The sequence below is a fragment of the Hippichthys cyanospilos genome, chromosome 22 (genome assembly GCF_059441005.1).
Source record: "Hippichthys cyanospilos isolate Australia breed blue-spotted pipefish chromosome 22, RoL_Hcya_1.0, whole genome shotgun sequence".
Taxonomy (NCBI): Eukaryota; Metazoa; Chordata; class Actinopteri; order Syngnathiformes; family Syngnathidae; genus Hippichthys; species Hippichthys cyanospilos.
In genome coordinates this window covers 347,094-358,329 of record NC_142390.1, presented here as the reverse complement: position 1 = coordinate 358,329, position 11,236 = coordinate 347,094, and the positions used below count along the sequence as shown (strand labels likewise).

The 11,236-nt window shown below is 53.0% G+C and overlaps 2 protein-coding genes across 3 annotated transcripts; one reads left to right on the top strand and one right to left on the bottom strand.

Annotated features, from left to right (window-relative positions):
- The first annotated feature begins 30 nt into the window (after positions 1 to 30).
- Positions 31 to 5,853, top strand: kin (Kin17 DNA and RNA binding protein). 2 transcript variants are annotated; one of them, XR_015864255.1, is made up of 13 exons: positions 31 to 1,842; positions 1,925 to 2,019; positions 2,202 to 2,245; positions 2,850 to 2,972; positions 3,060 to 3,244; positions 3,323 to 3,371; positions 3,462 to 3,513; positions 3,804 to 3,921; positions 3,992 to 4,120; positions 4,191 to 4,290; positions 4,358 to 4,458; positions 4,742 to 4,970; positions 5,053 to 5,853. XR_015864255.1 is itself a non-coding variant. In XM_088406830.1 (12 exons), the coding sequence occupies exons 1-12, from the start codon at positions 1,729 to 1,731 to the stop codon at positions 5,110 to 5,112; spliced, it is 1,170 nt and encodes a 389-aa protein (XP_088262956.1). In that variant the 5' UTR covers positions 36 to 1,728; the 3' UTR covers positions 5,113 to 5,853. The 2 variants fall into 2 exon arrangements, 1 of the variants encoding a protein (XP_088262956.1); XM_088406830.1 differs by lacking the exon at positions 4,742 to 4,970 and having other exon boundaries at positions 36 to 1,842.
- On the bottom strand, positions 4,873 to 10,644 carry itih2 (inter-alpha-trypsin inhibitor heavy chain 2). Its single transcript, XM_088406824.1, has 21 exons — positions 10,466 to 10,644; positions 10,361 to 10,393; positions 10,110 to 10,148; positions 9,704 to 9,876; positions 9,531 to 9,635; positions 9,247 to 9,409; positions 9,084 to 9,191; positions 8,885 to 9,013; positions 8,702 to 8,818; positions 8,472 to 8,640; positions 8,269 to 8,394; positions 8,013 to 8,194; positions 7,713 to 7,898; positions 7,494 to 7,633; positions 7,234 to 7,406; positions 7,024 to 7,173; positions 6,594 to 6,707; positions 6,325 to 6,523; positions 5,995 to 6,167; positions 5,652 to 5,763; positions 4,873 to 5,574 (listed from the first exon to the last, which is right to left on the bottom strand). The coding sequence occupies exons 1-21, from the start codon at positions 10,571 to 10,573 to the stop codon at positions 5,427 to 5,429; spliced, it is 2,847 nt and encodes a 948-aa protein (XP_088262950.1). The 5' UTR covers positions 10,574 to 10,644; the 3' UTR covers positions 4,873 to 5,426.
- Positions 10,645 to 11,236: the final 592 nt, after the last annotated feature.

The window sequence follows — 11,236 nt, the reverse complement described above, 5'->3', positions numbered from 1 at the left end:
GTGATGATGCCGCGTGAGCAAGGATGCACACACGCTTGTAAAATGTGTCGCACATGATAAAAGATTCCAGCGCGCAAGCACGTACGCACGTGCGGCTTGGCCTGACTGATCCGGAGCGGAGGAAAAGGATGAGCAGTTGTGACATCAGCATCTCTTGAAAAGGACACCGGACGCCGTCACCAGAAATGGCGAGAACGACACGTTCACACATCGCCTTTGTCACTTGGTCAAGTACTTCGGTGTGTTGCGCAGCTTTGACTGCTGCGTCGGTTTTAGGTGATTCTTTTCATTTCTAGTAATCCCCTCCATTGTCTATTTTTATCCGTTCTTACACGTGCTATATTTAATCATCGAAGGTGATCAAAATGATTCGAGCATCAGTGATGTGCATGATATAAAAAGAGCAGACTTGCTGCAAGGTGAGAGGAGGGATGTACAAACTATCAGGCCTGATGCGTCTACGGGACAATCGATATTTATTCACGATATCACGATTAGTGTCTGGGATAAGTTATTGCACGTCATTTGGACTTATGAACGGTTGCGTTTGTGATGATTGGAGGGTCGTTAGCGTCGGCTAACCTGCGCCTTCAGGCCGCTTTTGAGGCTCCTGCACCGGGCCACGCAAGAGGGCAACAGACCGCGGGCGCCTGCCTGGCTAGCTAAGCTAACCTGCTAGCTTCACCTGCCGACTCGACTCGACGTGACGTGACGTGACGTGACGCAACACGAAGCGATGCACCGTCCACTTCCCTGACGTCACGTCAAGATCGCCTTGCGCGCCACACGAGCGCATCAACTTTCGCGCGCGCGCCACCGAAAGCCGGCAAACACGCGCCACAATACGCGCGCACGCAGAGTGAGAGAGAGGGAGAGAGAGAGAGATAGAGAGAGAGAGCAACTAGACGTCGGCGCTTCCGCGGCGCCGCCTCCGGCTGCCGGCTGCCTACCTCCTTCCTGGTCCGCTTGCAGACAGGCCGGGATGTTCTTCTTCCATCCGGGCATGATGCACCTCAGGGCGGATAGGGAGTCCAGGGCGGCTCGCTAGCACATACGCAACACCAGCAGCGGCAACAGCATGTTAGCTAATTAGCTTTAGCTTCGTGGAGCAGATCCACCTCCGCGAGCACTTCCTCTTCTCCCTCGCCCCTTCTTCGGCACGCGAGACCCCCACCCTCTCTCGCGCTCTCTCCCTCTCTCTCTCTCTCTCTCTCTCGCTCTCTCGCTCTTTCTGCATGTCGCTCGACCCCCCCCCCCCCCCTCCCCTCCCAACCCCTACTAAATGGAGCCTAGCGTTCAGTGTGTTGGTTGGCTGGGGGGTGGGGGGTGATGACGGTTAGTAGCCCGGGAGGGCGAAAAATGAAAGATTTTAGACGCATTTGCGGGTCACCCGATTGACACCTTACGGTGAAATGATTGCTTTATCAATTCAGTTTTGCTATTTGGGTCAGATATATCAAACGATAAATGTATGCTTTTGCACATTTTGAAGTTAAAACTTTCTTCATAGGTTAAGCGTTTTGATAGTTGCTGTCACTACTTGCAAAAAGCCGCAGAGGGCGCGACGTAGTCATTCTTTCATAATAACCAAAGAAGAAGAACCTCTTCGCCAAATTGTCGCGAAGTTATGACGCAGCACATCCGGAAGTGATCCTGTCGGCAGTGTTTACCACTCGCCTCCCCGGGCCCGTTGAGGTTTTTCTTTTGAAGGTTTTTCAGCAGGCCAAAATGGGGAAAGCCGATTTTCTCTCACCCAAGGCGATAAGCAATCGGATAAAATCTAAAGGTCTCCAGAAACTGAGGTGGTATTGTCAAATGTGTCAAAAACAATGCCGAGATGAGGTGAGTTGTCCGCTTCCCGCCTCCGCGAGATGTTAGCGAGCTAGCCTGGTTTCATGTATGTTTTCCTTGCGTGTGTCCCCAGAATGGTTTCAAGTGTCACTGTATGTCCGAGTCTCACCAGAGGCAGCTGCTGCTCGCTTCGGAGTGCCCACGCAAGTTTATGGACTTCTTCTCCCAGTACGTTTCTTCACTTGCGATTAGACTGAGCGGTTTAGGCTAATGTCTTTTCTGAAGGAGCAAGATAAGATTTTAGAGGCTTTTAACTGTGACTTTGACCGATATCAGTTCTGATAGTTCTGAAGAGCTTCTGAACAATTGAATGTCGTAACAAATGAATGTGCCGTTGTTTTTCAATGCAGCGAGTTCAAAAATGGCTTTTTGGAGCTGCTGCGGCGACGTTTTGGTGAGTTTGACCAACACATCATCTTCATTTTTGACTATAATCAGAAATTTATCTCAGTCTGATCCTCCTCGATATCTTTCTGCTCTGTATCGGGCGAAAAGGACTGCACGTTTAAAAAAATCTTGTCAAAGGGTCACAAAGCAGCAAAATATTCTGAAAAATTTAGGAACGCGCCCTATGTGTACAACGTGGCGCTCTGTGAAAGTGAAATTGATTTATGGACCGTCCAAGAGCTTTTTGTGACTGCACCACAGGGCCGTTTTTGTATAATTTTTCAATTGCAGACAGGATAAGTGAATAATTTGTTTTCATTGTTAATTTGTGCTGCATCCCTGCTCGGCTCTCAAAGTGTTGGCTTCTTTTGAACCACTGCTGGTCTTGCCCACATAAACACGTGAAATGAACGGAGAGTTTTATCTAAGATAAAGATAATCTCAGTGCATTTGTCCTCAATGCTTTACCCAGGTGTCGGATCAGTGTTTGAGGTCACATGACTTGGACTTTCATTTTATTTTGATTATTTGTGGCCCTTGTTCCACCAAAATGTCCATAAAATGCAGGCGATGACTTTGGTGTGTGTGTTTACGTGCGTGCGCGCACGCAGGGACAAAGCGCGTTCACAACAACATTGTGTACAACGAGTACATCAGTGACCGCGAACACATCCACATGAATGCCACGCGCTGGGAAACGCTCACCGACTTTACCAAGTGGCTCGGGCGACAAGGTGGGCACGTTCACACTTAAATGGGGAACGTGGGCATGCTCACACTTAAATGGGGAACGTCATCCACAATGGTCCTCGTCTGCTTAGGTCTTTGCAAGGTGGACGAGACGCCCAAGGGCTGGTACATCCAGTACATCGACCGCGACCCCGAGACCATCCGCCGGCAGGAGGAACTTGCGAGAAGGAAGAAGCACGAGTTGGATGACGAGGAGCGCAGCGCCAAGTTCATCGAGGAGCAGGTCCGCCGAGGCCGCGGCGGCAAGGAGGAAGACGTGAGTTGCAAACAGCGACTACCGGCGTGGAACCTTATCGCTCATTGAATATTTTTTTTGTTTGTTTTCGTTCTCTAGGACGACCCAGTTTACACTGAGCTGAAGCGAGAGAATGAAGAAGAAAAAGGTAGAATTTATTCATGTACGCTGACGTGTCTCCATTGTGCTTCACTGGATTTTTTTTTTTTTTTTTTTTTTCCCCCCCCGCCTCTTGTAGTCGCTTTCAACTTGGGCACCGGTGGATCTCTGGCTGGTCCTTCCACATCAAGGTACTGTGGCGCAAACATATAAGCTGCTACTCATTAATTTGGGGGATGTTTACTCCCCGAAATAAAATAAAATGCAGTACAAGGGATTCCCATCGTTAGCAGTACAGCCCAAAAATAACACCTAATAACAGCATTGTGGACCATTCCGATTTTAATGAGTCCGTGGTACAAATACATTGCCGAATGGAGCAATCGAGAGGCGATTTCACTGACGGAACGTGTCTCCTATTTGTCGACGAGTTTTTATTTATTTAGTCATTTTAATGACAAAAAGAGGGTCCTCCTCGCAGTTCCCTCCTGGCCCCCAGCGCACTGGCCAAAGCGGCGTCAGCAAAGAGGAAAGAGCCGTCATCCGCTTCAGACTCGCGGGACAAGAAGCGCAAGTCGGCCCTGGAGCAGATCATCGAGGTAGCGTCTCGCGCTGCTCCTCTTGCGCGCGCGCGCGCTCCCTCGCTGACGTCGGCGGCCGATTGTTCAGATGGAGGAGAGGAAGAAGCAGCAGCATCAGCCGGTCAAGACGGAGCATTGGCTGCAGCCCGACATCGTGGTCAAGGTGGTCACCAAGAGGCTGGGCGACAAGTACCACAAGAAGAAGGGCGTTGTCATGGTAACGGCGCGCTCCGCACACGTGAGCGAGCGCCTTTGCCCGCACTTTTTAGCCACTGTCTGCCCCGCAGGAGGTGCGCGAAAAATTCACGGCGGTGGTCAAGATGATCGATTCCGGGGACAAGCTGAAGCTGGACCAGAACCATCTGGAAACGGTGATACCCGCGCCGGGTATGTGTCCACATTTTGCTTCGGTCAATGCGTGACCTGCGGCAAATCTGACAAGGGGTTTCCGCAGGAAAACGCGTGATGATCGTCAACGGGATCTTTCGCGACACGGAGGCCGTGCTGGAGGGCATCGATGAAAAGAACTTCTGCGCTTCGCTTACGCTAGATTCGGTAAGTGTCCTCGCGTCCGTTTGTCAGCCGCCGAAGGTCAACCTAGGATTATCCTATTAGCGCGATGCCCTAAGTCAGTTCTCAAATGTACTTTTGTCGTACAACACAAACCCTCCGCGACCAACAATAAAATACGGTAGCGTAGTAGCTCTAACGGATCATAAGAAACTAGTCGTGGCGTTCACCGTGGCGATATTTGCAGCACTTACATAACATGTAAGAAAATTGGACTAAAATATTGATAGTACTTAATGTCCCTTCTTCATTCATTCGGTCCAACTAGAATGAGACCAAGTCCGACTGGTGCTGCTAAGCGGGCCGCCTTTCAGTGGCTTTCGAATGTTTTCGCCGAGTAGTCGTGGGGTTGTCTGCCGAGGCGCTGCGCTGCGATGAATTGCCACGTCAGTGGAGAGCTCGTTATCACAACCCTTTATTACGTTTGCCGTGCACCAATCAACACCCAGCGACGCGTGTTTAGCTCCACATCACCGCAAGCACAGTGTTACCAAAAGGTGATGTCACCCTCCAAAATTGTTGATGATGATCTTTTGGTTGCTATGGAAATCTAAAACCATGTCATGTCGTTTTTTTTAGGGTTTACAGAAAGGAAAGCGAGTGGACGTTGCCTATGAGGACTTCTCCAAACTGGCTTGAACAAAAAAAAACATTTCCTGTCTTTTAAAGGTTTTTCCATCCCTGAGCAAATTTTTTTGATGACAATTATTTTCCATGATTATATTGATTACAAATTAGTCTGACCAATTGAACAGATGACATTTATATATTTCCATCCTTATTTTAGCTAAAAAAAAATTAAAGAACTGCCGAATGGGACAACAGTGGAAGGGGAGTTTTTTTTTTTTTTTCTTTTTGAGCGCCCTTCCCTTCCCCCATTTTTTAAATATTTTGTGGCAGCTTTTTTTTTTTTTTTTGTTCATTTTTAAATTTTTTATTTTTCGCAGCAATTCCTATTCCATGGAGAGAAAGCTGTGAAGGTCAGGAACAATGTAGGCGCTGTAGTGGCCTTGGATGAATCCTTTGCCGCTGTTGTGCACGAACCAGCAATAGACGTTGGAGCCGCGTCGCTTGTCCCGCCTGTAGTCCTTCTGCCAACCCCTGGTCAACACAGCCAGCAGATGGCGCCGTTACAAAGCAAATTTTGCTAATGGCTCCCACGGCGAGGGCTCGGCTACCTGGTGACTTGCAGCTTGTTACCATTCACCTCCATGGTGGCCTCCTTCTTTAGGGGGTCGACGCCGTCGCGGATGTCGTAAATGTTCACTCGGGGCTCTTGGAAGAACTGACCTAAGGGGCCGCACGGCACACGTTTCGGACGGATCGTATTTGTGTACATTTGTTATTAAAGCGCCTCTACGATAAATGTTTTGCAAATCATGTCCATTTTGTAACATCATTTGAACGCCGGCCAAAGAAATCATTCTATGTCGTCTCTTGACTTTATGCCGTTCGTTCGTCAGGGCGCTGCCGCATCTTCGATGCCTCCCTAAATTCCTTTTCATTCCTAGGAACGAGTACCTATGAGGCCGTGGACCAGTGGCGAGTACTGGTTGTCGGTGGGCAGGTAGACACCCAGGAAGTCCACGTTGACCGGGTGTTTCTTCCACACGCGGTGGAGAAGGACCATCACCTGAATGCGTTGGTTTATGGTGACGGACGCCTGCGACTCCTTCACGATGGAGATCCTCACCCTGAACGGGAAAAGAAGTGATGATGACGTCGTCAGACGGCGGGCGGGATCCGCTTACCCGTTTTGTGATCCGCTTGCCCGTTTTGTGATCCGCTTGCCCGTTTTGTGATCCGCTTACCCGTTTTGTGATCCGCTTGCCCGTTTTGTGATCCGCTTACCCGTTTTGAGCGATGTCTGCCGTAGCGCCCCAGGTGAAGCTGTGGTTGTTTTTTCCGTCGGTGAAGGCGATGCCGTCGGTGCCGACGGCGACGCCGATGCCGTCGGGCCGGTAGTAGATGGAGACGAGCCCAAAGTAAGTGCTGCGCTTTCCGTTCTGGGCTTTTTTGCTGGCGATTAACCGTCCGTTGACCGCCACGCCTGCAGAGCCGCCGCGCGCAAAGTCAGGCGTCGGCGAGAGAGAGCCGGCCGGGCGGAGCTGGCTTCGTACCCGAGCCTCGGTCGGTCACCAGATTGAGGATGTCCCCGGGCCGGGAGTCGATGTTAAAGCAGACGTCCGTGTCGCTTCGGGGCAGGTGCACGATGAAGTGAGGATCGTTGTCCACTAGGTGAGAGAAGCGGAAAGCCGGCAAGGCCGTCTCTTGATCTATCTTTGAAATGGTTTTTCTAAAACCGACCCTCGCTCATCTTATTTTCAGGGCTGTTTTGTTTCTAAGGTTTGAATCTTTTTCTTTTGTCATAGCGTGCTTTATCGCGGCCCATACTGAAGATTACGTTAAAAAACCAACGACGCCGTTTTTCTTTTTAAACTTGACGTCTTCGCTCCTTCCGAAAGAGCCCCAAAAACAGCAAATATTCTCCAGGACGGGTTAGTCCCACAAGTCAGGCACGGAGCGGAGCGTCACGTGTTGGTGCGGTACCTAAGTTGACCTGCTTGGGCAAGGTCCACTCCTCGGGGCCCTTTTCCACATGGCTGGGCGGGGCCGGCGTGGTCATCCGAACCCAGGGCGGCGGCTGGTAGACCACCTTGACCGGAGGCAAAGTCCTCGCCCCTCCTCCCATCGCGCTTCCTGCGTTGCGTGCGCAGGTTATTTCTGGATGACGGCGCGGGCGGAGCTTCTTCCCCTCACCTGAGCAGCAGCCTTGCTTCGGGTCCTTCGGAGAGTCGGCCAGCAGCCTCTCCTTGCTGTCCTCGCTCTCCACCAACAGAGCAGTGAGCGGCGTGACAAACTGATGCTCCATGGCCAACGCCAGGATGCGCTGGGTGATCTTTCTCTTCTTGGCGGCTGTCGGTGCCAAAGACCTGACAAATGCGAGGGACGGCCGAGGACCATGCGGGACCCATCCAGTAGACGGCGATGGGATTGTGCCCGTGGGCATTGGGGCGTACCTCTCACTCATCATCTGCTTGATGGTGATGTAGGCCCACAGCTGCCTGGCGAAGCCCGTGAAGGAATGCTGCTGCTTGGCCAGCTCCATGTCCAGCTTGGAAGTGTCCACCTCTGTCTCCAGGGTGATGTCCAGCAGGGCCTGCGGGGTGAAACGGGATTGACGGAGGAGCCGGGAATCCCCACGCCCGTCGTTGCCTTTTTGTCAGTGTGTTGCTCACGCCCGACGCGGTGGTAAAGCCGGTCAAGGTGTCGCTCTCGGACGGTAGCACTTTGCCGGCCACCACTAGCTCGGAGCCCCCGAAATATTTGTCAAAGTGGTTCTGCGTAATGTCGGACACGGTGTCCTCTGGGAACTGCACTGCGATCCTTCTCAGGAGAGGATTGGATACCTGGCTGTAGAACGCCTGCGGGTAACATCAGCAAGGTGTAGGCCGAAGGGATCCAAGCAGTTGCCTTTTTTGCTGGAGGTTCCCAAAGCGGTCCCGCGGCCAGAAGCCGGCGGGAGTTGCCGTACGTACCCGGAGCTGCTCGGCTGCGTCGTGGTTAGCGAAGATGCGCTGGGCGACGCCGCGGTTTTCCGTGGCGATGCGTTCCAAGAAATCGTAATCCACGTCAAAGCCGATCCCCAAGGAGAAGAGCGAGAAGTCCTCCCTCATGACCTTTTTCACGTTCTTCTGGATGGTGCTCAGCTTGATCTCGCCTACAGAATCGCCGGTGACGCGTCCGGACCGATCGGCCAAACGACGGGATTCGATCGACTGCCGCGAGACTCACCCACTGTTGGGTCACCATCTGAAACCAGGATGATCATGGATACCGATCGAGGGTCGATGAGCCCCTGGTTGGATGCCCTCACCAGGATCTGCACGGCTTTCATCAGCGCTTCGTTGATGTTGGTACCTGAGGGTCGAGAGTTATTTACGAGCAACCCGAATTACCCTAAGCTTCCGAAGCGGGCGTTGCCTCGCTTGCGCTACCTCCAACGGGTTTAATGTTCTGGATGTATTTCTTGGCGTCCGCAATTTGTATGGGGGATCCCGGGACCAAGTCTTCGCTCCAGCATCGCACGTTGTGGTTAAAGTCTATGACGCTGAACTGGTCGTCCGCAGAGAGGTCGTCCAAGATGGCCTGCATGGCCTCTACCGTCTGCCGGAAGGTACCGGAAGTCAGCGGGAGCCGATCGCCCCCCCTCCTAACAACCCCGTACCTGCTTCATCTTGACGCCCCACATGGACCCGCTGACGTCGATGACAAACACGATGTTTTTGGGCAGCGGAGACATGTTGGAAGGGGCGAAGAAGTGGACAAAGTGGCCGTCCGAGACCTACGGGGACCCGGCGGTCCGGATCAGCGGCAGTTTGCAACCATCCGGTCGCAGAGCGGTCGGTACCTGCAGCTCGCCGGCGTTGCCGTCGCGCTTCACGTCGTATTTGATCGTCAAGGCGCCGTCGATGGCGCTCTCTGTGCAGTTGGCGCACTTCCTCTGTTGCTGCAGGGCGGGCTTGAAAACCACGTGCGCCTGACGGAAGCGCGGGCAATGTCAACCGCCGCCGCAAGCTAAACCGGGTCACATACAGAGTCGGGCTCGCCTTCTCCGGGGACTGCGTCACCGTGACCAGGTTGGCAAAGTCGTCCCCGAGGTTGTTTGACGTTTCCAGCGTGGCAATTCCTTTCGGCTCAAATATGTAAACGTCCACCTGAAGACAGACGGCGGGGTCTGGTTCTCTCCCGGTCTTCCGACCGCATCCTTACCTGGAACTGAGGCACCGGTCTCCCGGGCTGCAGGTGCAGCGAGTGCTCATAGAAGCCCAGCCTCCTCTGCATCATCTCCTGGTAGTGCAGCTCAAAGTCGATGTTGCTTCCGGGAGGGACGTGAACCTCCGTCTTGAAGGTCTCCATTTCCTGGGAGTTGGCTCTGTCGTGCGCAAACAAGCTCCTCTGCCTTAACTCTTTTCATTTGTAGGCTTTTTCACCAATCGTCCCACTCCTTACTCCTTCACCCAAGTTGTACCTTTGGGTTCAAGCCGAGAGCCTACCTGACAATGCCGGCGGCTTTCCCTTTGGCTCTCGCCTGAGCGTACAGATTCCGAGCCACCGTCTTCTCCTTCACCGAGCCCGTGAACGTGATGCCGTTGACGTTCCTGAGGCACGGAACGCAGGCGCCATCAACCCCGCGCGGCGCTCACGTGTTGTCGGTCCGTGGCCTCACATGGTGAAGTTGGTGATGAAGGCTCGCTTGGGGATCTGCACGTTGAAGCCAATGGTCTGGGCCTTGGAGCCCGAGTTGAGCACCGAGCTCCGCACGGCGGTGTGGGCGAAGCGCGACGTGATCCGGCTCTCCACCTTATAGCTTTTGACGGTGATGTCGTCTCCGCGGATGGCCTGGGGAGGAGGCAAAGTCTGCTTGAGGCGGAATTTGCGCCAGCCCCGGAGTCGAGGATAATGGAGCGACATCGCGGAGCTCGTGCTCAAATGGCCGCGGGGCGGCTACGGACCCGGTCAACAACCCCTCAGTCACGGGAGCGTCCCCAAACAGCAACTTATTGATTTGGCAAGATAAGGTCCGACTCTTGTGGCGGTGGCGAACGCGCAAAACAACAAGCGGCGGGTCCTACCTCAAAATCCTCCTGCTCCTCGCTGGTCAGTACGGCTCTCTGAAACACACAAACGAGTCACCGGGCGCAATGGGTTTTTGCTCATGCGGGTACTCCCGATTTAGGCTTTATAAGGAAAGTAGAAATTGTGAGTTTGAGTGGCTCTTAGTAGATTGAGACTCCTCTTCGGGGCAAACACCAGTTCGCTAGATAGTAACGCAACAAACATCTGCAGAAGACTAAGCCCCATGCTCCTTCATTTCTCGTCCCACCTTGTGCCTGTCGCCGTCGTCCCGAAGACCTGACTGATGAGACAAAGGCGACTATTGCTGGTTTGTCAAAAGACGGACGTCGGCGTAGGTGAATTCGGGCCTCACCTCCTCGTCCTCCCATTCGCCATCGATCACAAACTCAAAGCAGCGGCTTTCTTGAAGGCCGGAGAGTCCGACGAGGACCAGAAGAAGAAAAACAAGCCTTCGCCTCATGTTTGCGCTGCGGTTGTACTGCGCTCAAGCAGTGAGAATCCTCTGCAAACGGTTCCAATCCGCGTCGGCGACTGACGGCCAGATCAATATTTGTGAGCGTGCGGGAAGCAAACTTTGAAGCTTGACCTGCGCGTTGGGCCCGAGTAAACAGTGCTGTTGCACCAGCCCGGTCGCGGTTTGCTCTTCAAGATGTGGAACGCCGGTGTCGCGCTCGTTATCAAATGGACTCCAAAATTCATCCTGGGGTATACCGTACCGAGGAATATTTGATACGGTATGCTTTATTTTGGAGATAGCCTCCACGCTTCTTACCGTCACGTAGAGCGCGAACGATAATGTTGCCCTCGGCTCGTATCCCAGTCGGAGAAAAAACTGCCAGGAGCTTTTTTTCTTTTTTTTTAACAGAGGTACTCCGATTACTCGGGGACTCGTTCCGTACATCCTTACCTTAGTTTTACAGTATGCGGTTGAATTGAGTTGCCGCCATGTTGACAACGTCCACAAGGTTGCGCCAGATATCCCCGGCAAGCCTCCTCAATTCGGACGGTCAGTAAACGCATCAGTAAGAAGTGTCTGTCATCGATGGAAGTCCCCCCTCCTGCCCCTCCTCTTCTCCCTGTTGCCGTGGGTGGGCGCAGGCTCAACTCTTCTCACTGACTTTGT

Bases quoted from the DNA above. Each gene is read 5' to 3' on its own strand.
- kin (XM_088406830.1), top strand. From the start codon at position 1,729: ATGGGGAAAGCCGATTTTCTCTCACCCAAGGCGATAAGCAATCGGATA. The intron at 2,246-2,849 runs GTGAGTTTGACC...GCGCGCACGCAG, and splicing joins GCTGCTGCGGCGACGTTTTG to GGACAAAGCGCGTTCACAAC. The intron at 3,514-3,803 runs GTACTGTGGCGC...TCCTCCTCGCAG, and splicing joins GCTGGTCCTTCCACATCAAG to TTCCCTCCTGGCCCCCAGCG.
- itih2 (XM_088406824.1), bottom strand. From the start codon at position 10,573: ATGAGGCGAAGGCTTGTTTTTCTTCTTCTGGTCCTCGTCGGACTCTCC. The intron at 9,877-10,109 runs GTAGGACCCGCC...CCTCCTCCCCAG, and splicing joins AGGAGCAGGAGGATTTTGAG to GCCATCCGCGGAGACGACAT. The intron at 7,174-7,233 runs GTGAGGGGAAGA...CACGCAACGCAG, and splicing joins GAAGCAAGGCTGCTGCTCAG to GAAGCGCGATGGGAGGAGGG.